At 41.6% G+C, this 26,409-nt stretch overlaps 1 protein-coding gene across 2 annotated transcripts; it reads left to right on the top strand.

The window, feature by feature from the left end:
* The first annotated feature begins 8,308 nt into the window (after positions 1–8,308).
* Positions 8,309–23,653, top strand: EIF3J (eukaryotic translation initiation factor 3 subunit J). Of its 2 annotated transcripts, none has more exons than XM_075858379.1 (8): positions 8,309–8,563; positions 12,130–12,227; positions 17,138–17,192; positions 18,490–18,581; positions 18,693–18,807; positions 18,950–19,108; positions 21,820–21,893; positions 22,586–23,653. In XM_075858379.1, the coding sequence occupies exons 1-8, from the start codon at positions 8,542–8,544 to the stop codon at positions 22,715–22,717; spliced, it is 747 nt and encodes a 248-aa protein (XP_075714494.1). In that variant the 5' UTR covers positions 8,309–8,541; the 3' UTR covers positions 22,718–23,653. The 2 variants fall into 2 exon arrangements, with proteins under 2 accessions (XP_075714494.1, XP_075714493.1); XM_075858378.1 differs by having other exon boundaries at positions 8,313–8,563; positions 18,487–18,581.
* Positions 23,654–26,409: the final 2,756 nt, after the last annotated feature.

Genomic DNA, 26,409 nt, shown 5'->3' with positions numbered 1-26,409 from the left:
TACTTTCAAATGAAAAAACATTTATGACCACATGTGGGGTATTGCCGTACTCGGGAGAAATTGCTTTACAAATATTGGGGTGCTTTTTCGTCCTTTATCCTTTGCGAAATTGAAAAAAATCAACATTTTAGTGGAAATAATGTTGATATTCATTTCCACGCCCTAATTCTAATAAATTCTGCAAAAGACCTGTGGGGTCTAAATGCTTACTATACCCCTAGATAGATTCCTTAAGTGGTGTAGTTTCCCAAATGGGGTCACTTTTGTGTGGTTTCCACTGATTTGGTCTCTCAGGGGCTTTGCAAATTCGACATGGCACCCGAAAACCATTTCAGCTAAATTTGAGCTCCAAAAGCCAAACAGCACTTTATTACCACATATGGTGTATTTACGTAATCGGGAGAAATTGTTTTACAAATGTTGGGGTGCTTTTTTTCCTTTATTCCTTGTAAAAACGTAAAAATGTAAACGTAGATTTTCACCTTTACAGACTAATTCCAATGAATTCAGCAAAACAACTGTGGGGTCAAAATGCTAACTTTACCCCTAGTAAAATTCCTTGAGGGGTATAGTTTCCAAAATGGGGTTACTTTCGGGGGTTTCCACTGTTTTGGTCCCTCCAGTGCATTGCAAATGCGACATGGCACTGAAAACTATTCCAGCAAAATTTAGAAATCCAAATGGTGCTCCTTCTTTTCTGAGCCCAGCTGTGGGTCCAAACAGCAGTTTATTACCACATATGGGGTTTTGCTATAATCGGGAGAAATTGCTTTACATATGTTGGGGTGTTTTTTCTCCTTTATTCCTTGTAAAAATTAAAAATGTCTACATTTTTTTCAGAAAAAACTGTAGATTTTCATCTTCACAGACTAATTCAAATAAATTTAGCAAAGAAACTGTGGGCTCAAAATGTTAAAGAGGCTCTGTCACCACATTATAAGTGCCCTATCTCATACATAAGGAGATCGGCGCTATAATATAGGTGACAGTAATGCTTTTTATTTCGAAAAACGATCTATTTTAAACCACTTTATGAGCGATTTTTAGCTTTATGCTAATGAGTGTCTTAATGCCCAAGTGGGCGTGTTTTTACGTTAGACCAAGGGGGCGTTGTACAAAGGAGTGCATGACGCTGACCAATCACACTACTTACACAAACCCTAACATTACTACAGTGTCCTGATAATGAATATACATCACTACCAGCCTGTACGTGATGTTTATTCAGAATCCTGAATAGCTAAAAATCGCTCATAAAGTGGTTTCAAATAGATGTTTTTTTTAAATAAAAAGCATTACTGTCACCTACATTACAACGCCGATCTCTTTATATAGGAGATAGGGCACTTATAATGTGGTGACAGAGCCTCTTTAACTATACCCCTAGATAAATTCCTTGAGAGGTGTAGTTTCCAAAATTCGGTCACTTTTCGGGGGTCTTTACAATTTTGGCACCACAAGACCTCTTCAAACCTGACATGGTGCCTAAAATATATATTCTAAAAAAAGGAGGCCCCAAAATCCACTAGGTGCTCCTTTGCTTCTGAGGCCTGTGCTTCAGTCCAGTAGCACACTAGGGCCACATGTGGGATATTTCTAAAAACTGAAGAATCTGGGCAATAAATATTGATTTGCATTTCGTGGGTAAAATCTTCTGTGGTACAGAAAAAAATGTATTACAAATTAATTTTGGCAAAAAAAAAAAATGTAAATGTAAATTTGTAAATTTCACCTCTACTTTCTACACTTTCTGAATGATGTCTTGAATACTTTGAGGGGTGCCATTTTCAAAATGGGGTGATTGATGGGGACTTTCTGATATATAAGGCCCTCAAAGCCACTTCAGAACTGAACTGGTCCCTGAAAAAATTGCCTTTTTATATTTTCTTGAAACTATGAGAAATTGCTGCTAAAGTTCTAAGCCTTGTAACGTCCTAGAAAAATAAAAGGACGTGAAAAAAACTATGCAAACATAAAGTAGACATATGGGAAATGTAAACTAGTAACTATTTTGTGTGGTATTACTATCTGTTTTACAAGCAGATACATTTAAATTTAGAAAAATGCTAAATATTGCAAATTTTCTCTAAATGTTACCAATAAATATTGAATTCATCTACAAAAATTTTTCACTAACATAAAGTACAATATGTCACAAGAAAACAATTTTAGAACCACTTGGATAGGTAAAAGCATTCAAAAGTTATTATCACATGAAGTAACACGTCAGATTTGAAAAAATCTGCTTCGTCCAGAAGGCCAAAACTGGCTCAGTCGTGTAGGGGTTAATATTGCATACGTCATCCATACGTCGCCATTGACTTCAATACAAATAAAAACATATACGCTTTTGTTTTTTCTGTTATTCATCTTATTGAAATAAATTATTTCAAAAAAATTGTGTGTGCAACCTGCAATGAATGAAGTGTATAAACAGCATTCATTTTTAAATCTGTATTAGAAACTTTAAGAAGGTTTATTGTTGGATTACTGGAGGTACCCTTTAATGATTCTATTTTACAAATTTTAAGATAGATGTAATTATATATTCACATTAAAATAGATACAAAAGGGCAAACATATTGTTTTAACGAATTTAGAGTTTAAATATTTTTGCAAAATTAGACAATAATCAATTCCTTTTACTATGCACATGTATAGTAAATTTACATTAACTCCTACTGTACCTATATTTGTAACATTTTATTTAGTGGTAAGTGTAATATAAGTCACAGTACACAGTGGATAATATTTTATATATCTTAGCCGGTCTCATTTTTGCATCTTGTTTTTCTAAGGCTAAAATCACACACAGTTTTGGGTGCGGTATTTGGGTCAGTTTTTTAAGCCAACACAGGTTTGGACACAAAAGAAAGAAGATGCATCAGTCTTTCCTTTATATCTTTCCCTCCTTTTAAGGGCACATTCAGACGTGGCGGAATTGCTGTTGAATTCCGCTGTGGACAGTCCGCAGTGGAATTCTGCAGCAGCCGTTTTTTACATTTGTTTCTATACATTTTTAGGAAACTTAGTTCCGACGTTGCAGAAAATAACTGTGCGGAAATTAGGCTGCGGTGCAGAATTTCCCCTTCGCAGCATGCTCATGACGTTGCGGAGAAGAAGCGGAATTTCACTGCGCATTTCAGCCTTTGCAATGCAAAAACTGAAATCTGTGGCAAGTCCGCTGTGATATATGCAACGTCTGAATTACCTGTCAAATATGCAAATGTTGGTGCAGATTCGTTGCGTAATTGCCCCAAATCTGCACCAACATTTGCAGCGGAAAAATTCTGCCACGTCTGAACATGGCCTAAATCCACTTTTGACTTTGGTTTAAAAAAAACTGGTCCAAAAACTGCATCAAAACTGTTTATGTGACCGATTGCTACCCTTTATAAAAGACTGTCCATGTCGGATCCCGCTCGTGTCCCCCCCCACCCCCCCTCATACTTTATAAGACTGTGGGAACGTGATAGGGGGAAAACATTTTCTGAAGTTGAGATTTCAAAGATTATGTCTGCTCCTCAAAAAGTGTCTAGATGCGTTAAAATTCAGGAAAATAGCAAATGTTGGTGCAGATTCGTTGCGTAATTGCCCCAAATCTGCACCAACATTTGCAGCGGAAAAATAGCTGCAAGATAATGTCCCGATGGTATAAGACAACTGATAAAACTAGTATATTTTCTCCTACTCATTCCAATATCTGTTGGAGATGTAAGAGGCAGAGAGGCTCATATTTTCATATATGGCGGTCCTGCAGCGTAATAGAAAAGTGGTGGGATGAGATTTTTAAATGTGTAATGATGTTTGTTGCTGCTCTGTCCCTACAACCCCTGAAATAGCCTTGCTTTCTATTCCCTCCTTGTCTCCCCAGACAGCCCCTTACACATTATTCAGGCTATTGTTGGTCGCTGCCCGCTTACTCATTCCCCTCAATTGGCTCTCGGATATCATTCCCTCTATTGACCTTGGATAGCTAAAGTAGACCAAATTTATAGATTTGAGGAGATGTCGCATTGGGATTCCTGCTCAAAGAACTCCTTTCTTACAATATGGCTTCCTTGGAGGGTCTTCAGGAAATTTGTTTAGTGGGCATGATGGTGAGATGTGCTTGCTGTTGCTTTTGTAACCCTTGAAACTATATACGATTATGGATTTATTATCTCATGCTTAATGAAGTAATTGTTGTTGGTCTCTTACATGTTATATTGTCGTTATGCACTTTATACTTCCCCTTTTTTTTTTTTAACAAATGTTTTTATTGTGATTTTCACCATAAACAATTATTTTACAATGAAACAGAAACATCAAAGCGACAAGGGCATTGTGATAATAACAACGATTGATACTATAGCAGAAGATGCAACTAATCCTGTGCATAAAAATCAGAAATATATGGGTGTCCGCCATGTCAGTAGCTAGGTAAGGAACAATGCCCATATCAGTACAGTAAATCATAAGAAAGAAAATAATAAATAATAAAATAACAGCAAATCAAAAATAAATCAGCACTTTGCTCAAGTGCAAACAAAAGTTCCTATGTGGAACTTAGAGCCAGCCATGCTCCCCACATTCCCCAAAAACACCGCCACCCAGCAAATATTGTACACCCTATTCCCTTGCGGTAGGTACAAGCATAAATGCCCCAGAGTGTATTAATGGGAAACCTGCGGTCCCGCCAAACACGTTCCAAACACGTGGGTCCGGGTTTCACATATATTGTTATTATGACATCGGTGGTGATCCCATCAATACCCTTTTCTGGTACCACACAGTGCTCTGGAAATTGGTCTTGATAGCCTCCCTAACTCGTTGTGGAAGAACAGAGATAAAACTACCCCAAGTATCAAAAAAAGATTCTATGAGCGCCGTCTTACGTATTGAGGTTTCCGTCCAGTCCATCCTGAACAAAAATGTGAATTTATCCAAAAACAAATAGATTTTACACCCGCTGCCGCTATCATATGCAATAATTTACCTGCTCCCCATGTATAGTTATAACTTCCTTTGTCCAGATATCCAAAAATAGGCCACTATACTTCCCCTATTAGATTTGAATGTCTGGCAAATAGGGGTTTGGTTAACGTGCTCTCTAATGCTTCATACGATGATGGGTCATTTATCTTGGAGATTTATGTTGCAGCAAAAATTGCCCTGGTTGCATTCATTATTCATTATGCAATTGAAGTGTAGACTTCCAGGTTTAATTCAAGGGGTTGCACAAAAATATCCCGTGAAACGTTTAGGAATTGCAACCATTTTTCTACACAGCCGCCTCATTTCAGGGGCTCAAAAGTAATTGGACAAATTAACATTACCAGAATTGAAATGTGTTTGTTTAATACTTTGTAGAGAATCCTTTGCAGGCAAGGACTGTCTGAAGTCTGGAACCCATGGACATCACCAAACGCTGGGTTTCCTCCTCTGTGTTGCTTTGCCCGGCCTTTACTGCAGCGGTCTCCAGTTGTTGCTTGTTTGTGGGTCTTTCTGCCTTAAGTTTTGTCTTAATCAAGTGAAATGCAGCTCGATCAGGTTGAGATCTGGTGATTGACTTGGCCATTGCACAATATTCCACTTCTTTGCCTTAAAAACTCCTGGGTTGCTTTCGCAGTATGTTTTGGGTCATTGTCCATCTGTACTGTGAAGCGACGTCCAATCAACCTTGCTGCATTTGGTTGAATCAGAGCAGAACGTAAATCCCTGAACACTTCAGAATTCATCCGGCTGCTTTTGTCTTTAGTCACATCATCAATAAACACTAGTGACCCAGTGCCTTTGGCAGCCATGCATGCCCACGCCATCACACTGCCTCCACCATGTTTTACAGAGGATGTGGTGTGCTTTGGATCATGAACCGTTCCAAGGCTTCTCCATACTTTCTTCCTCCCATCATTCTGGTACAGGTTGGTCTTAGTTCCGTCTGTCCAAAGAATTCTGTTCCAGAACTGGGCTGCTTCTTTAGATGTCGTTTGGCAAAGTCTAATCTGGACTTTCTATTTTTGAGGCTGATTAATGGTTTGCACCTTGTGGTGAACCCTCTGTATTTGCTCTCATGAAGTCTTCTCTTTATGGTAGAATTAGATACTGTCACACCCCCTTGAGGAAGCGGACATTCGCGAAACGCGCATCGGGGCGCACACAGTGATCATCAGGAAACATTTAAGGATACTTTATGGGTAAGAATATCCTGTTTTTCCCTGAAGTTTCAGGGTATGGTCTATGTTTATCTCCCTAGTACACTACGCTCTTTCTTTGGACCATTTGAGTCCTGTATTAGCACTAAGACGTGTACCCGAGTGTAATTTACCATACTTCATACCAGTGATAATCTTACTGCAACCCATACCTAAAGGGGTTCACTATTCATAACTCTGGTTTCCTTGATGCATCTCTATGTCGATTATTTATTGAGTTTCTCCTGTCATATATATCTTTTTAAATGTTTGTTGTCTTGAATATTTAAATAAAGCATTGTTTGATACTTTTGACATATATTGGCTTTAGACTCTGTTTTCTCTGTATCAATATATCTATTATAGAGTTGCCTTAATATTACCAATGGGAGGATGTTCTTTGAAACAATACCTAGCCCAGTAAATCTGTTTGCTTCTGGAGGCTATTAGTTATAATCATTACAAACATTTGTGAAAGAATGGGTCGTGCTAATGGGTCTGAATTTGAGCGCGGTACTGTACTAGAACGCCGCCGTTGCAACAAGTCAGTTTGTGAAGTGTCTTCCTAGATATTGTATGATCAACTGTGAGTGATATTATTGCAAAGTGGACGTGTTTAGGAACCACAGGAACACAGCTATAAAGTGGCAGACAACATAAAGTTACAGAGCGGGGTCACTGAGTGCTGAGGCGCATAGTGCATAAAAGTCGCCGACGCTCCGCTGACTCAGTAACTGCAGAGTTCCAAACCTCCTCTGGCATTAACATCCGCACAAAAACTGTGCGCCAGGAGCTTCATGGCATGGGTTTCTATGACCGAGCAGCTGCATGCCAGCCTTACATCACCAAGCACAATGCGTCGGCTGGAGTGGTGTAAAGCGTGGCGCCACTGTTGCGTGTAGTGTGGAAGAACTTGACTGGCCGAAAAAAGAGCCCTGACCTCAACCCCATCAAACACCTTTGGGGTGAACAGAGATTACGAGCCAGGCCCTCTCAGCCAACACAAATGTCTGACCTCACAAACGCTCTTCTGGATGACCCTTGTAGAAAGCCTTCCCAGTAGAGTGGACGCTGTTTTAGCTGCAAAGGGAGAACCAACTCCATATTAATGCCCGTGGATTTACAATGGGGTATCTCAGGATCAGACATCTGATCCAACAAATGGATATCTGGTCTCCAGTTATTTCTTGACAAGTTCTCACATATTTTAATTTCTCTTCAACTTAACTGAGAGGAATAACTTTTTTATTTTATTTTACAATTCCAGCAATGTGAAACTAAGATCACATATCAACTTAGCGGCAAAGAGGGGACAAACTCCATATTAACACCTATGGATTTAGAATGAGATGTCATAAAAGCTCCTATAGGTGTAATGTGTCCCAATACTTTTTGTTTTTGTCCATATATAGCGTATCTCACTATAGATCCTACACCAGGAATGAACATAAAGTTGTCACCTCTTAGGTGGTGGCTGCGGGTAAAGCTTTCAGGCAAGTGCCTCATACCTGCAGCTCTGTGGAGAAGACATGCGGTCATACACCGCTCAGTATCCCGATATAAAGCCGTGATAATATCCACTATACAGCTCTCAATACTTCTATACAATGTACGATTACTACTGCAGTGCTCAATTAAAGGGCTTTTATGCGTTTTTCTATAAAAACTAGTAGAAAAGTAAAAACACAGTCAGGGAAATATATGAAGATTGCCGCTGACATTTTACTTTTTGCACCACTTTCTGACGATCTTCACAATTTTTAATACTTGTGTACAGTAATCTCCCAGTACTGGACTATGGTATAATATAAACTATACTTTCTCAGCAGGCCTGTTAACCACTCAGTGGTCCCACCTACACTCAGCTGTTCAGCAGTGTAAACATTGGAGGCAACACAGTGCATTTCTTTGAAGCATTGAAGTCTATAATACAACATTGCAATATACAGAACTTTTAGTCTAAACTAACTACATTATTACACATAAGCCCGGCTTGTCTTCGCCACACGTGTCTAAGGAGGTAGAAATTACAAGAGCTGCATTTATCACAAGCGCAGCCCAGAAATAACACGTGACTCTCACGTGTTACCACCAAGATGGCGGACCACAGTGCCACACTGCCGGCTGCGTTGTTCCCTCCCCCAATGCTGTTTTGCACAGGAAGTGCTCTTGACACCGGGCCAGCATCTGTTGGGCCAAAGCAACTTCACTCGTAGATGTTCATGTAAAAACATATAGACGACTTGGGAGTAGTAAGATGGCGCCGGCCGTGCCATTGGGTGCAGTGACGCACTTCCGGCGAGGGGCCCACTAGTCCTGAGTGCGCTGCGCGGTGAGTCAGTGAGAGTCGGAGCGGCAGCGGGAAGACATGGCGGAGGCCGACAGCTGGGGTGAGAGCACGGCGCACGCTGTCTATCCGTGATATTTCTGTACACTCCCACTCGCCGGAACAACTTTCCCCGGCTGTACTACGTTCCCCCTCAGGGCCTCTAATGGACGCTCTCTGCACATGAGGGCCCGGCACTCATCCATATGTTCCCTTATCTCTTCATAGAGAGTGGTTATGCCCTATATAGCCAGAGCCACGCCCTCCCGGGTCACCGTGACATGGCTCGCTCTGGTACTGGGGTGACCGGTCAATACAGTCCTGTCATCTCTTCACAGTGCTGCCCGGTCCTTCTAGTAGTTTCTGTCGTGGCCTATACTCTCCCTTGGTGTTATACACTGATGATGAATACATCTCCCTTCTATACAGCTGTATATGCACTATGTGGTGTTCCGCCCTGTAAGGCCTAATCTACACATGGGGGGGGGGGGTAATTAGTCGCCATCATTGCCCTGATCTGCGGTCTGGTGTTGGATGATAATTCGTTTTTGACGTAGTCGTGAGCTCACTGGCATTTTTGATGACATCTGATGGTCCGGCAAAGAGTGTAATTTCTATAAAAGGCAATGATCGCGGACTGTCCTAGGGGTGTAATACTTGCTATCTCACTCTAATTAGATGCCAATTTTTAATACTGACTGATTTTAACATTCGGTGTCAGACGTCATAGGTGGCCATAGACGTCGCCATACAGTCCGGACTGTATACTGCTCTGTTCGTTCTGGACTAACCCTTCTCATATGCCCTATTATTGTATTTGGAAATGATAGAGTAGGGCATTCTCCTTATCTCTCCTTATCCCTCCGTACCCCTTAATATTGGCCAGCCAGAGTGGACAGCTGCTAGAAATAGCTACTGCGCTGGAAGACTTGTGTACTCCATAGTTGGCCATCTGGTACGTGGTATTTGGGTGCCACATAAGACATTTACCCTGCAGCTCCCCATGGTGATATCAGCTCTTCACTAGGGGTGCTTGGCCCCTCTTCAGATCACATTTCTGCCCAACGTTGATCGGAACGCTACAGACGTTTACAATAAATGTCCATGGGGCTCCATTAGTCTGTCTTTATTTTTGGGTGGAGTAGGGTTGTAGACTATCTCGTCCTGAGGTATCCACAAAAAAACGTATACTGTGCGCTATTCGGTCTTCAACATTGGATCCTATGGGTGACGGATGCTCCTGTGCGGCCTCTGTCACAGGTATATGTTGCGTAACTCCATATGGACAGTTACATCACTGGAGCTTCCTACACAGGGCCGCAGGAAGCAGTTTGGTCCATGGGAAGCTCCTGATGTCACTCATATAAATGGAGCTTCCCCTTGGTAAGTATCTCCAGGCGCTTTGCAAGGGAGTCAGCGCCTCTTCGGACGACTTAACCCAATGCATATACAGTGGGAAAATGTCGCAGCCTTCTTTCTGAGGTATACTTTTGGAGTCATTTAAAGGGGTTGTCCAGTTTTTTTAAATGTTCTTTTGTTGTATAACTAAAAGTTATACAATTTTTCCATTCTACTGATCATGTGATACACACACTAATGATCCCAGCATCTGTGTCCATCAGAGCCGTGTCTTCTAGCGATCCCTGCACCTGTGTCCATCACATGATCATGGACAGAATTGTATCCAGTGGAAGTACAGTGAATGTTCCTACTTAATAACAACAAGCCGAGATCTTGAAAACCGTGAGGAATTAATACAGAACGTTTAATGGAAAACCTTAAATGTAAATTAATTTGTTGAAGCCGGACAACCCCTTTAACGTGATGTGGAGGGAGCCTTCTCTGCTGTCAGCTGAATCGTAAAACCTATTTAAGTCTGTGGCCGGTTTTATCAATTATAGCTGCGTTAAGCAGAGCGCTTCTCTATAGGAGTCATTGACACCTGTGAAGGCTCCTCAATACTTTGATCTCTGTCTCATGTGTTATCTTCATTCAGGTGGGTGGACAGCGCTGGGGGCTCAGTATGAGAGGTAAAATAAGTATATATGAAGACCTCAAAGACAACCTCTTTATCTAGACCTGGTTTTCATTTCCATCATATGATATGTATACTGGATGTCTTCTCAATGAGACCCACCCCTCTAAAAGACCATTTTGCTATGCAATTTTAGGTTGTCGTCTCAGAGGTTTCACGGTATATACTGTATATTGTGTATGTATGCAGTTTTACAGTGTTTGCTGTACATGCTGTGGTCAGTCCATGGTGTAGTGCAGATGCTGTGGTTAGACAGTGATCTGCCGCATTGTCAGCAGAAGGTTTATTGTGTGGAGTGGCCATGTAACGTTCAGGTAGTAATGTAAGTAGTCTTGTTTGTGTTACCAAAACGTATACGTAGCTTGGACCAAAGGCCTTCTAGCCTGATTGCGCTCTCAACACTTAAAGGGGTTGTCTTATCACAGTCAGACCCTTCAAAATGACAGCTGGCTCCTGAAACAGCTGACTTAGCCTGAAGTTGTGATCAACATTTCCTCTGCAGTGGCCACTGCAGGAGAAATATAGTATTACATGCCGGCGGGTCCGCTAGAGCTGCTGATTGTGGTTTCCTACTCTGGCTTATAGAGCGGAGGACCCACCTGTATATGGAATGGGGGTTTTCCTGATGAGGCAACCCTTTTAGGGTATGTTCACACAGTTTTTTTGACGCGGAAATCGTGCCGCAAAAACTGTCTGAAAATGCCTCCCATTGATTTCAATGGGAGGCGGTTTTCTCCCGCGAGCGGTAAAACCGGCTCACGGGAGAAAGAAGGGGACATGCCCTATCTTCGCGTGATTACGCCTCTGACCTCCCATTGACATCAATGGGAGGCAGAGAAAGCGTATTTCCCGGCGTTTTATGCCTGTGGCGCTCAATGGCCGTGGGTGAAAATTGGCGTGCAGGCAGAGGAAAATCTGACTCAAACTTCCAAATGGAATTTTGAGGCAGATTTTCCGCCTGCAGAAAACTGTGAACCCGGCCTTACCGATAAGTTAATAAAGCTGAATTTGCACATAGTACGTTTTTACACCATCACTGATATTTACGGACACGGCTAATAATAATTTATGTATACGCGATCAATTTTGATCAATAAACTTCTCATGTATTTACACAATAATTGTTGCAGTCTGAGACAAATTGATAAATGACAACTGTTAAATGGAAGCGGGCCTTTATATTGTGGCATTTACACTGAAGTCATGTGATCACTTTCTTCCAAGACAAATACTTTTCAATATTTGTCATTGAGCTGAAATAGTTTCTTGAGACATGCAAAAGTCATTGCAGAAATCGTTAATACTTTCCCTGCCAAATTGGTGAATTCAGTTTTGCTGGAGGACACCGCACACAAAGATAAAGCACTTGTCATTGTCTGGGTCTCAGCAGTCTGTTGTGATCTACTGTATGGAGCACTGTTCACTTATTACACCTGGGTTCATGTACTAGTGTAATACAAGCTGGGGTCTGAGATCTCCTACACTGGGTCACTCAGGTCTTCATCCCAGACTCAATCTTCATGGCCCTTGATTTTGCTAAGCGGTCTTCTGTTTAAGGCTTTCTCCTTTTAATAGGCTTTTCCTAATATCCACAGAGGTAGAAGACTTTGAAACCGAAGAACCTGTTCTAGCAGGTGGTCCATTAGCGGTAAAGGATCGCTGGGAAGGAGAAGATGAAGACGAGGAAGTTAAGGTGTGGAGAAGTTAAAATACACATACTTATAATGCCTTATAAGAGCACTGAACCGCTCGTCTCAATAAGTTAGGCAAATCCATGGCTGAGCTGTAGATTTGTGCTATAATTTGTAGCAAATCCTAGTAAATTTATGGGGCTGCCCTTGCCATGCTCGCTCCTGCTAAGCCCCACCTAAATGTGGTGGAGGTAATGTTAAAGGGACAATTTGCACAAAAATCTAGTTTCTGGGCAAATTGCAACTTTTCTACACCAGAAGACTCCATAAATTTCCCCTATTAAGTCCTCTTAAGGGAGGTTTACAAGGGGTGATTATCGGGCAGACAAGTGTTCATAGAACGCTCGTTGCCGATAATTGCCCTCTGTAAACAGGGCAGTGATCAGCAGATGAACGAGCAAACGTTAGATCGTCTGCTGGTCGTAACATTTAAAAAAAAAAAAAAGTGAAACTTCATTGTTGTTGGCAGCACATCTCCCTGTGTAAACAGGGAGATGTGCTGCCGACGTGATAATAATGTATGAGGACGAGCGATTGGGATTATGACCGCTCGTCCCCGTCCGTAGCTCCGTGTGACCGGAGCAAGCGATCGCCGATCAACGATGTCTCGTTGATCGGTGCTCGCTACATCGGCTGATTATCAACCAGTGTCAAAGAGCCTTTAGAGGTCTTGTTTGTTAATACTTAACGCTGTTCCAGAGCAGGGTAGCGGCAACTAATTCCCACCACCATCACAACGGGTTAAAACACCACTACTTCAGTTGACTATTAGTGGTCATGCATATTTCCACATTAGCCTTGCTAACCAATGATCCAAACCTCTTCAGGCAGCTGCTTGGCAAACAGCAGGATTAATGAATTATTGCTGCCAACTCCATAATGAGTAACTCAAATTACCCCCAAAAATTATATTCTATTGAAACCCACAAATGGTTTAATCTAGGGGCATTCCATTAGGTGTTTTTACATGGGTAGTTATTCATCCGTCAATACCACCTTAAACTAGCGCCGATCGACAATACAAAAAGCATTTCAACCGGCGCTTGTTTGCTCCATTCAAACAGAACGATGTCCGTTAGTATTGGGACGAATGATCGTTAATACATTTACGTTTTTTGTGGGTGCATAAAAGATGTGATCAGCCGATGAACGAGCGTTTTGTCGTTCATCGGTTGATCTCTGCTTTATTTACGCAGGGCAAGGATCGGGAACAGGCACTAGTACGAACAATCGTTCATTTGCCTGGTTAAAAGGGTCTTTAGCCACATGCCTCTTATCTGTGGTGTTCCTTGGTTATCTTGGATGTAAGCCTTTCTCTCTGCAGTTTATCAGTCAGCCTGTCGCTGGGTTATGCAGCTGGAAGGAAGATTTGCTTTAAAGAGGCTCTGTCACCACATTATAAGTGGCCTATCTTCTACATAATGTGATCGGTGCTGTAATGTAGATTACAGCAGTGTTTTTTTTTTCCATTTAGAAAAACGATCAATTTTGATGGAGTTATGACCTTATTTTAGATTTATGCTAATGGCTTTCTTAATGCCCAACTGGGCGTTTTTTAGCTTTTGACCGAGTGGGCATTGTACAGAGGAGTGTATGACGATGACCAATCAGCGTCATACACTTCTCTCCATTCATTTACTCTGCACATAGTGATCTTGCTAGATCATGATGTGCAGACACATTAACGTTACTGAAGTGTCTTGAGAGTTAATAGACCGCTTTCAGCCAGGACGCGATGTCTATTCACAATCCCGACACTTCGGTAACGTTTGTGTGGGATTTACAGCACAGCAAGCGTAATCTTGTGAGATCACGCTGTATATGACCGGTTACAGTGAGATTACGCTTGCTATGCTGTAAGTCATACACAAGCATTAGTGAAGTGTCGGGATTGTGAATAGACATCGCGTCCTGGCTGGAGGTGAGGTCTATTTACTGTCAGGACACTTCAGTAAATTTAATGTGGGTGTATGTGACAGTGATCTTGCTTAGGTCATGATGTGCCATGTGCTGAGTAAATGAATGGGGACAAGTATATGACGCTGATTGGTCAGCGTCATACACTCCTCTGTACAACGCCCACTTGGTCAAAAAGTAAAAACACGCCCAGTTGTCCATTAAGAAACTCATTAGCATAAATCTAAAATAGGTCATAACTCCATCAAAATTGATAGTTTATCTAAATAAAAAACCACTGCTGTGATCAATATTACAGCGCCGATCACATCATGTACAAGAGTGCATTTATAATGTGGTGACGGAGCCTCTTTAAGTTGAAGTTTGCACTTGCTTTGTGCACAGAAATTTGCCATGATTATTTAATGTATTTCTTACTTGCATTAATCCCCAAATAAAAAGATTCTGGCATATGTATATTGCATGTAGGACATCTGGCTTCACTATTACAGAACGTCTTAGGATGTTTGTTTTTTTAATGTAAAGATTTTCAAGCAAAAACATCTGGTCGTACAACAACCAGTTGTTAAACCCTATTACTGTATTGTACAATTGGCCATAAAATGGATCTTTTGACATGTTCTAGTTTTTACTTGTGAGCTAGAAGAAAGTGCTGACTCCTGTCACCTGCTTTTGTCTTTACTCAAGAATGTCCATTCCAAGTGAAGCCAAAAAAGATGAAAGGGGCACATCACTGACGGGTGCAGCACTCTTTGTTCTAGTCATGGATGGGGCCTCTGTGCCTGGACATCTACTGATACGATCTTCTCACACTTTCTGTAACTCGTCAGAAGATACATTTTTCACAAATGTGAAGTCCCATCTCTATTTTAATGAATTTAGGTTCTTTTTTCCCCTAGGGACCCCCCATGACCTTTTTTCTGCAGTGTGCTGCAAAGGTCTGATCTAGGCATTGGTGCTTAAAGGGCTTGTCCCACAAAAAAAAACATTTATCACATATCCACAGGATCGCTAGGGGTCCCACCACTGGGATGAGCACAGTAAGAAGTTTAAATGGAGCAGTTGTCACACACATGCGACCTGCCTCTCCATTCAATGTCTATAGTGCTGATGGATAAGGTATTCTACTCACAAACGTAGTGAGGAGGAACTAGGAGCTCAGGACACCCGTTCTAGTGATCAGAGGGGCCCTGATCGATCACATTTATCACCTGTACTGTGGATAGGTGATGAATTCTCTGTGTGGGATAATCACTTTAACTCCTTAGATGTTGCGCCTACATGGTACTCCCTCTATTATCCCATCAACACATCCTCAATGCAGTGTGGCTCCAATGGGTGTCCATGGTAGGGCTTAAAGGAACAGTGTCACCAAATTATTATTTTTTTATATCCGTTTTATGTTAGGGTTTTATTAAAAACTTTTATATTTTATTTGTGTGTTACTTTTTTCTATTTTTACACTTTTTCTTCCCTATGGGGGCTGCCATTTTTTTTTCCGTTTCTATGTGTGTCGATTAACGACACATACAGACATGGAATACGGCAGCTCCAGTCCCATAGGGAATGCGAACGGGGCCCGTTCCATCCACTATGGTGTACGCCGTGTGTGTGGGAACGGCGCATGCGCCGCTCCCACACAGTCCAATTTGAAATGCGCGCCGTCCGGAGCCATTTTCCTGTGGACCGGAAGTCGCGGCCGGACAGTAAGATTACTACTTCCGGTCGCGGCTTCCGCACTTGTGCACATGGAGCAGCAGACGGAGCGGACGGACCGGAGGGAGCGGCGGCGACTGGAGCAGGTAAGTGATTTCTATGTATGTTCGTGTTTCAGTGTGTGTTTACTAGTGTATGTAAACCTTCTACACGGTGTTAGCTCAAAAAATGGCAACACACAGTGTAGGAGGTTAGACCGTTCAAACCCCTCGTTTCTCCCGGCACTAGCCAGGATAAAGGAGGGGGGGATTCTGAGAGCTCACTAGAGCGAGGGATTTTTTCCCAATTTTGCAGCATAAAGCAATGTGGCTGCTTTACCACATGCAATGCTGCAATTTTGGGGATTGCTCCATCTAGTGACCAGTGCTGGGAAATATTATAAATTTAATCCAATTTATAATATTTCCTGACAAGTGAAAAAAAATAAAAAAAATTAGAACAATGTTTAATCACCCACACACTAATTGTTTAACTAAAAAAAACAAAACATGTTTTGCTGGCAACACATTCCCTTTAATAGGTTTCCTGTCGATGTAACAATGGCAGTCTTAATAGTTTGTAATACAGGTTGTTATATGTACCTCAAAGGCATTTGGGGAAACACAACATGCCATGTAAAAAAGTCCTCCTACAGATACGTCAAAGAAAAAATATAAAGTTTTGGCTCTCATAATGTGGTAATTCAGGTATGGGGGGAAAAAAGCTGCACCCTTAGGCTATGTTCACACGGGGTATTTTGCCGAGTTTTTTGACGCAGAAACTGTGTCGCAAAACTCGGCAAAAACGGCCCGAGAACGCCTCCCATTGATTTCAATGGGAGGCGTCAGCGTCTTTTTCCCGCGAGCAGTAAAACTGCCTCGTGGGAAAAAGAAGTGACATGCCCTATCTTCGTGCGCTTCCGCCTCTGACCTCCCATTGACTTCAATGGGAGGCAGAGAAAGCGTATTTCGCGCTGTTTTATGCCCGCGGCTCTCAATGGCCGCGGGCGAAAAACGGCGCGAAAATCGGCGTGCATGGAGAGGAAAATCTGCCTCAAAGTTCCAAACGGAATTTTGAGGCAGATATTCCTCCCCCAAAATACTCCGTGTGAACATAGCCTTAAGAGGATAAAAAAAAAACATTTATCTATTGAAACTCCTAAATGTCACTTTAAAATGTGTTTGATAACCAAACTGTGGTTGAGAGTATTGCGAGTAGAAAGTTGTTATAATATATTATGTACGCTCTTCATCCGTTCATGTCTTGTCAACAGATTTATAATAAGTAGCTTTTCATTTAGGATAACTGGGATGATGAGGAGGAAGCGGAAAATAAACAAGAACCTCAGAAAACGGGTAAGAACTAAAATCCGAGCCGTGTAGGTGTGTCGGTAGGCATTTGGAGTACTGCAAAGATTATGTATTTAAAGGGCAATCGCAGATTTGTGATCCGCAGTTATTACAGGCTCGGGCCCCATGCACACTACCGTAAAAAAAACTTCCACAATGACGGACCCATTTACTTCTATTGTCCACGGACGCCTTCCCGTCTATTTACGGGAGGCTGTCCGGGCTGTAGAAGTGTCCTATCTTTTGGATTTTACTGGCTGTGCTCCCATACTTTGTATGGGAGCACGGGCCAAAAATGCGGGCAGTGGCCGACCATGCCCGGAATTGCGGGCCGTGGTTACGGGTACGGCCGTGTGCATGAGGCCTCAGGAAGGAAAATAATGGGGAAGATTTACTAAGCCAAATGTACCATAATTGTTTTTGACACATTTTCCGCCTACCTCAACAGGTATATTGGTTTAATTGTATGGTAGGCATGAGGTGGCGTAAGGAAGAGAAATGTCTCTAACATACCTAGCTAGTTGTGCCAAATTTATCATGCCACATACTCCATTCTGATCAATTTGGCGCTTTGTGGAGTGAAGTATATCGATTGTATTATCAGTCTTATTTAGTTCCATCGTATGTAATGCTATTCAAAGCTGATATTTCTGCCACGGTAAATCTTCCAGCTGAGTTTTCCGAACCATTCTGGATCTGCTAATATATTAGTAAGCTCAATACCTATGTGAACACACAGAAGCCTTGAGAATCATGCCGGGTCATGTCTTCTGTGTCTTGGTGACACAACTGAGGCCCCATTCACACGAACGTGCTTTTGCGGCCACAATTCCCCCGAAAATCCACGGGAGAATTGTGGCCCCATTAATTTCTATGGGGCCATGCACACGGTCTGTGCATGGCCCAGGAGCCTGGACCGCAGAAAGAATGGGCTTGTCTTATTACAGCCGTGTTCTGCGGTCCAGTCTCATAGAGATTAATGCACTCGGCCGTGTGCACGGCCCGCGATTTGCGGGCAGCCCGCGGATGACACTCCACGGCCGACCGGAAAATCACGGCCGTACACATGACTACAGCAGTGTGCATGAGACCTAAGAGTAATGCAGCAGGACTAATAACCATGTCACTTCTATGAATTTTGATGTTTTGTTTTTTTTAAGCTGGCTGCTAGCAATTGTCTACTTTCGATACTGACCTTTCTAGATGTTGGTGACTTAAATCGAGTTAGCTGAGTGATTTTATATCAACTTTAGAATGCTTGAAGTGACTAACTAGGAATTTGCTTTCTTTATCTCCCCAGTAGAACAGAAAATCCCTGAAAAGAAAAAATTACTGGAAAAAATAAAAGAAAAAGAGAAACTTTCTAAAAAGAAACAGGAGGAAGTGAAAAAGAAGGTACGTAATGGTGCACCCTTTCATGTAGGACTACCTTGTCCATGACCCTTGACTACATATTGAGCTTTCTCCAATTGTCATGTGTGTTTTTTTTTTTGTTTTTTTTTTCAGTTAGAGGAGCCTGAAGAACCTGTAGTTTTGTCCCCAGAGGATCAATTGGCAGAGAAACTTCGGCTGATACAGTTACAAGAAGATGCAGACCTAGAGTTAGCTAAAGAAGCTTTTGGTAAGGGTTGTCTTGACTCTTTACAGAATATGTAGGTGTTAACCATTCCTTTTAATTATGTTGATGCCAGTGGCTTGTTCAGTACAATGTGTTGCTTTGCTCATGGTTCTAGTTTCTATTAAACCATTTTCCTTTCTCACAGGTGTAGTCAGTGTTACTGGAATTGATGCCATGAATCCATCGTCACGAGAGGACTTCACAGAATTTGGCAAGCTGCTGAAGGAGAAGATCACACAATATGAGAAATCACTTCATTACCCTAGCTTCCTAGAAACACTTATGCGAGAAATCTGTATCTCATGTGAGTAATGAAAGTAGTTTGTTTTCAATTACGCTGTAGAAGACCTCCATTGCTTTTTTTATTTCGAATATGCAGCCAAAAGGCCATTAAAGGGGTTTTCCGGTTTCAGCAAATCCATGTTTTTGTTTGTTGTTTTTTGTATAATTTAAAGAGGCTCTGTCACCACGTTACAAGTGGCCTATCTTGTACATGATGTGATCGGCGCAGTAATGTAGATTACAGCAGTGTTTTTTATTTAGAAAAAGGATCATTTTTTACGGAGTTATGACCGATTTTAGCTTTATGCTAATGAGTTTCTTAATGAACAACTGGGCGTGTTTTACTTTTTGGCCAAGTGGGCGTTGTGGAGAGAAGTGTATGACGCTGACCAATCAGTGACCAATCAGCGTCATACACTTCTCTCCATTCATTTACACAGCACATAGCGATTATAGCTATATCACTATCTGCAGCCACATAAACACACTGTAGCGTTACTGCAGTGTCTGGACAATGAATATACTGACCACTTCTCTGATTTACAGCATAGCAGGCGTAGTCTCGCGAGATTACGCTGTAAGCGGTCATTCACAGCGAGATCTCTCTTTGCTGTGCTGTAGTCTCTCACAAATGCTACTGAAGTTGTCAGGATTCTGAATAGACATCACGTCCTAGCTGGAGGTAATGTATATTTACTGTCAGGACACTGCAGTAACGTTAGTGTGTGTGTATGTGGCTGCACATAGCTGTGTAAATGAATGGAGAGAAGTGTATGACGCTGATTGGTTACAGATTGGTCAGCGTCATACACTTCTCTCCACAACGCCCACTTGGCCAAAAAGTAAAACACGCCCAGTTGTCCATTAAAGAAACTCATTAGCATAAAGCTAAAATAGGTCATAACTCCGTCAAAAATAGTTTTTCTAAATAAAAACACAGCTGTAATCTACATTACAGCGCCGATCACATCATGTACAAGATAGGAAAACTTACAATGTGGTGACAGAACCTCTTTAAAAAAAAATGTAATTTTTTTTACAATTTTCCAATGTTCTTTCTTTAATTCTACACGGTTTTCAGGATCTCTGCTTGCGGTTATCCAGTAGGAACATTTATCGTTTACTTCCAGAGTAACATTCTGTCCTTGGTCATGTGATGGACACAGGTGTACACGGATTGTTAGAAGACACAGTTCTGATACATGTAACTGTAACGAGCCGTGTACATCACATGACCAGGACAGAATTGTATCCACTGGAAGTAAATGATTGTTAATACGGAGTAACAATCAGATCTCAAACTATGAAGAATTAATACAGAGCGTATATTGGAAAATTGTGTAACTTAAGTATTCAAGAAGACAGAACATTAATTTGCTGAAACTGGACAGCACTCTTTTTAAAGGGGTCTTCTTCGTTCTGACAACGGATCACCTATCCACTGGATAGGTGATCAGTATATGATCGGTGCGTGTCTGATACCCGGACCCCGCACCGATTCGCAACTGCAGATGGCACCGGTCAAAGAATAGCGGCTGAGCTGCAGTACCGCAGCTCTGCTCCTATTCAAGTGAATAGGAGCAGTTCTGCCGCTATGCAGTGGTGGGCGCCACCTGCTTCCGGCTCCATTTACTGCATACCGTTCCAAACATCAGGTGCATGGAGGCAGCCAGTGTGGCGGATCGGTGCAGGGTCCGGGTGTCGGACACGCACTGATCATATACTGATGACCTATCCGGTGGATAGGTAATCCTTAGTCAGAAAGTGGAAAACCCCTTTAAGTACTTGTTCAAATAAGCAGGAAACCTATTTACATAGTTTGGTTGGATAAAGACCTATGTCCATCTAGTTCAATTAAGGAACGTGAGAAACCGGAAGGGATATATGGGTAAACATTAGAACTTTGTTTTACCCCTATTTATCTAGAGTAAGGTAAAAGCAAACCTATAAGGCATGAACCAATCTGCCTTAAAAAAGGAAAGGAGAAATGTTCCTTCTGATCACAAATGGCAAGCAAAGTGGATCAATATTGAAAACAAGAATTTTATACGTTTACAAAAGCGCTGGGTTGTGGGTGGCCAGTATTAGGGTGCAGTCACACGCAACAGATTTTGTGATTGAAAATTAGTTGCATTCATCTAAACGTAGTCTCTGCAGTAGGTGCATGCATTTCTGCAAGTTTTATTCAGATGAATGGAATTGATTTTCAGTTGCAGAAAACTTCAACAAAATCTGCCGCATGTGACTGCACCCTCCTATATAATATAACCACTATATAATCAGATCCATGCAGATCACTCAACTCTCCTGCAGCTAAATCAAACTTTAAAGCTTTGTTTACATGTGATGCGTTCCACAATGAAAATCAAAGGAAAGTAGTTTTTCCAATGAAATTATATTTTTTTTTAAAACACTAAAAGTAAGTGTTTTGGCATTGTACATACCTGCCTTCTGACTCTGTGAATGTCTCATGGCCTAAGATTGAACTTTGAATATTTTTACAAGAATTGTGGTAAAAAATATCCCGCAGATTCTTCTGAAAAGATAAAAGCTCGGGATGGTCACAGAACACTTGACATTTCGTTGCTGAGGCTGCTATGGGATTTTGTTGCATTTCTCAACACACACGAACACTGTAAAATTGCTGCAAACATGTTACTTCTGCATATCTCCGTGTGTGAATGGGATAAGTGGATCATTGACTTGGGAGGTTCCTTTGCTCTTGTCTTCTAGTGGAGCTTGATGACCTAAGGAAGATCTCAAATTCCTTAACAGTTCTCTGCAGTGAAAAACTGAAGCAAGAGAAGGTGAGACTGAGTTTTAGGATATCCGTATACTATGTTCGCAGTAACGTGGCATCGAGGGCACCCATACATTCACAAACTTTTTTTTTTTTCTCTAAGACATTACCTATCTTTGTCGTCTTAAACAAATGAGACCCCCATTGGCAGTTGCCTGCTATTCCCTTGAATCTACTTTGGGAGACGCTGGTCTGGAGCTGCATGCCGTCTCTCTAGCTTAACACCATAGCATGTTTACCACAGCCAGAGGATTTGGTCAGATATAGATGACGGTGATCTGAAGTCACTGCTGTACTGCGGTCTTGTTTCTTGGGGAGGTCGTTTTCTACTTGCCATTAAAGAAAAAGTTTAGATTTGACTATTGGTTCATGTCATTTTAATAGTCACTCCACCTCGGATAAATATATATATATATATTTTTTTTTAAATCCTTGAATTGGGGTGGCACCTAAATGGCTGAGATTGTGCACTGCAACCATACAGAGCTGTTAGTCAAGGGTTGGCTTAGTGGCCATGTCTGCTGATTTGATGCAAGACTTGTTCGAGAATGGCAGGGTAAAATGTATCAGAACCTGGAGCATCTATAAAACCTTTACCCCCAACATGTCTGTGTCCTACTAGTACTGAATGTCATCTGTGGGTATATAGTAATATACATGATAGAATAAACTCTCAAATTTTTTATTTCTCCTGTTTAGCAAAATAAAGCCAAGAAGAAGAAGAAAGGAGTGGTTCCTGGGGGAGGTCTGAAGGCCAACATGAAGAATGATCTAGCTGATTACGGGGGTGTAGATGAGGGATATGGACGAGAGTTTGAGGATTTTATGTGACCCTCGTTCATTGCTCACGACTCTGAATGTGAGTGTCCTCTCCCCTTATCAGGACTCTGCCAAATACTACAGTCAAAGAATTTACACCCGTCACCCAGCCTAAAAGTCAGGATAGGTGACTCTGGATACAACAGGGTTAATAAACCCACCTTACACCCTGCATACTTGCTCATGCACTATATTTCCTGGCCTGTGATCTCTTGCACTCTGCTTGTGGCATACATGTACGCTTGTGCCATGTTACAAACAGAGTGCTCCGTGCTTCCCACCCGCTATTCTGCCCATATAAGAGGAAATGCCTTTTTTATGCCGTGCTGGTCTCCTAATAAGCATCCTCTCTCCTCATTGAATCTTTGCATATATGGCATTGATTTTCCGCTGTCACCATTAGGGTTTTACTTGGCAGTTACTGAGCCTTGTACGAAGCTCTGGCTTGTGCTGAGACTCACCCTTGCCGCAGCTCAGTGCTTTTTTCATATGTTTAAAATAGAGACTTAAAACCACATGGAATGATCTTGAACTCTGCTACCATGAACATGCAGGAGCCACTGATGCCTCTGATTCTGGGGTCACTTATTGGTCCTCGGAGAGAGACTTAAGCTACTATTGTGAATCTGCTTACCACGTGCGATGCCCTAGCTGAGAGATCACACAAATCGATTGGTCTTTTTAACTTTTTTTTTTTTTTGGGTTTGTTTTTTTTGGGTGGCTTGATATTTATTTAGTGGTCGAATTTTGCCGTGGTTTCAAGGTTGATTAGATGCTTTTTGACTCTCACTCAGAGGTGCAGGGTCTGACCCTTTCTCAAATTCTGCTCACTTAACGGATGATGCTTTTGCAAGCAGGTCCTTCCATGGGAGAATTGTTATATTAACAATGAGACTGCAATGTTTGTTTTATAAGACGACTAATTTAATAAATTCATCCTTGTGACAAGGTGCCTGCTGTTCTTACTGGTGGTGGTCTCTGGGGAAAAGTCCTATAATATAGTGGATACAGTGGCCAGGAGCGATCTGTCACTTAAAAAAATGTGACGTCAGTGTGGCCAAGTGTGATTGAGTCAAGATTATAACACTTGATTGATGGGGATCTACTGAGGCTTGCAGTATTGGAAAGAGTAGGATGTTAACGGTAATATGACAAATTATATTTCCTTTGTGGAGCTTCAGGGTGTTTTCCAATTTTTGGAAAGCCTCTTTAAAGGGAACCTGTCACTAGATTATAGAGCACTAGACTACTAGCATGTTATACTGCTGGGTTTTAGCATCCTAACCATCTTCTCCTCAAAACTGTCTGTTTATTAGAACTTGTTTTTAGACAAAATTCTAAACCGTATGCGCTAAATATTAATTACCAGAGGAGTCCAATATCCTGCACGTGCTCAGATGAAGCTGCGGCCGGTACACCTAGACTCTTCTAAGTACCTTATTTTAGTCATATACGGATGTAGCCAAGTTTATCTAGCCTCTGATATCGCACTGCAGCAAGTTATCAAACAAAAACCATTGAAAAAGTCAAGTTTCTTGCCACTGATGACAAAGTCCCTTTAAATAACCAGTCTATCAATTGCCTCCCTATCTCTTAACTAATCTAATAGGCGCTATGATGCTGATAACTACAGTGTAACTTGTTTTAAAAATATTTATTTGCAAAGTTTTGAGCACTTTTCTAAATATGCTAATGTGCTTCTAATAGCCAAATAGGAGGTGACTTTCTTTTTACTCTGGGTAGTGTAATGTTTTCTGCATGTTGCTGTCCAATCAGCATGCAGCTCCTCCCCCTTCCCTGCCCAGCAACACAGTGTGATCATATAGTATACAGCTTCCATGCCCGACCGTGTATTCAACTGGCAATATCTCTGGTTTTGTCACAGTTAGAACTGTGATATGGCTGTTTGACGTGAATCTAGACTCGCACTGTGTGAGAAGCAGCTTCATGCTGATAGGACAGGGGCTGTGATGTAGCGCCACCTCAGGAGAATCACTGCTGTTGCCTCCCACTTGTAAAGGCTCGTTTACATCTTTAGAAAAATGCTCATAACTTTGCAAATTTTTTTAATTTTATTTTTTAAACCAATCACACTGTAGTTATCCGGTGAGTGAGCCCACTTCATACAATGCGGGTGTCGGCTGTATGTTACAGACGACTCTTCACAGTAACGAGCTCGGCCCCCCTCGTTTAACCCCCTAAAGAGGCTCTGTCACCACATTATAAGTGCCCTATCTTGTACATGATGTGATTGGCGCTGTAATGTAGATCACAGCAGTGTTTTTTATTTAGAAAAACGATCATTGGACGAAGTTATGACCTATATTAGCTTTCTCTTTTTCATCTTCTACCCCACAATTATTTTTTCCTGTTTCCCCAGTACATTAAATGGCGCTACGAAAATCTACAACTCGTCCTGCAAAAATGAAGCCCTCATAGGACGATATAGATGGAAAAATGAAAAAGTTATGGCTTTTGGAAAGTAGGGAGGACAAAATGAAAAATAAGTTGTTTATGACGGGATGGGGTTAAAGCTTTTCGTGTATTTAACGCGTTAAGGGAAAAAAAAAATGGCAAGCAGGATACGCTACAGATATTCCGCAACAGAAAATCTGCAGTGGAAAAAATGCAGGTAAATCAGTCACAGAAATCCTCAGCAAGGAGTGCAGGTTTTTGTGGAATTTCCGAGTGGTTTTATGTGCAGATTTAGTGTGAAGCATTGATTGTAGAAAGCTTAATGTGCACTGCTGTATAAAGCGCAACAAAACTGCTTGCGTATTTTTAGAGCAGAATTTCTGCTCACCCGTCAAGTCTATGGCCCAGACACGCTGCATTTTCGTTCAGAATACACAGCATAAATTGACGTTCTACGGATTTGAAAGTCGCGCCGCAAAACACTTTCCACACATTCTTCTGAAAGTAGACACCTAGCACATTGTCGAAATACCACACACACAACCTTGCAGGACATTGCCTGTGTGTAAATCTAAGTTGTCTTTAAAAAAAAACAAAAAAAAAACATGCAGTGTGTCGTGGTTCCGTTCTGACATTCCAACGGAGCTTCCAACAGAGCCCTGGCTGAAAGAAATGGAAACCATAGGTTTCAGTTTGTATCACCATTGATTTCAATGGTGACAGATCTGGTGCAAGTGATTTCAGTCTGTCAGTTGTGCAAGGGTTCCGTCGTATTTACGGAATAAATAGCGTGGTCAACTGCGCTATTGATTCCGTCAAAACTACGCAACCCATGCACAACTGAGACAAACGGAAACCATTTGCATCACGGCCGTCACCATTGAAATCGATGGTGATGCAAATGGAATCCTATGGTTTCAGTTTGTTTGTCAGGATTCCGTTCTGATGGGAAGCGCCGACCAAACGTCAGAACGGAACCCGGACGCAGATGTGAACGAAGCCTTCGACCCATGTGTACCAGATCTAGAGTCCAAAAATAGCTTGAATCTGGAAAATACAGGGATTGCACACATTGTAGTGAGTGCACTTCCCAAAACGTATATATTTCCTGAAAGCAGACGGCTGCCAACAGCACGTCCAGATAAGTGCAAGAGTCAGGCTATGTCCACCTTCACGTCAGTTTGTGACAAACAGAATTTTTTTTTATTTTTAAAAATGCATTATCAAGTTAATGTCTAATACTCACATGCAAGCAGAGGTATACACGGAAAAAATTATGTAAAAATAAT

Source organism: Rhinoderma darwinii, chromosome 3 (genome assembly GCF_050947455.1).
Source record: "Rhinoderma darwinii isolate aRhiDar2 chromosome 3, aRhiDar2.hap1, whole genome shotgun sequence".
NCBI classification, from domain to species: Eukaryota; Metazoa; Chordata; class Amphibia; order Anura; family Rhinodermatidae; genus Rhinoderma; species Rhinoderma darwinii.
Note: the sequence above shows the minus strand (reverse complement) of the source record. Positions and strands in the feature narration are given on the sequence as shown.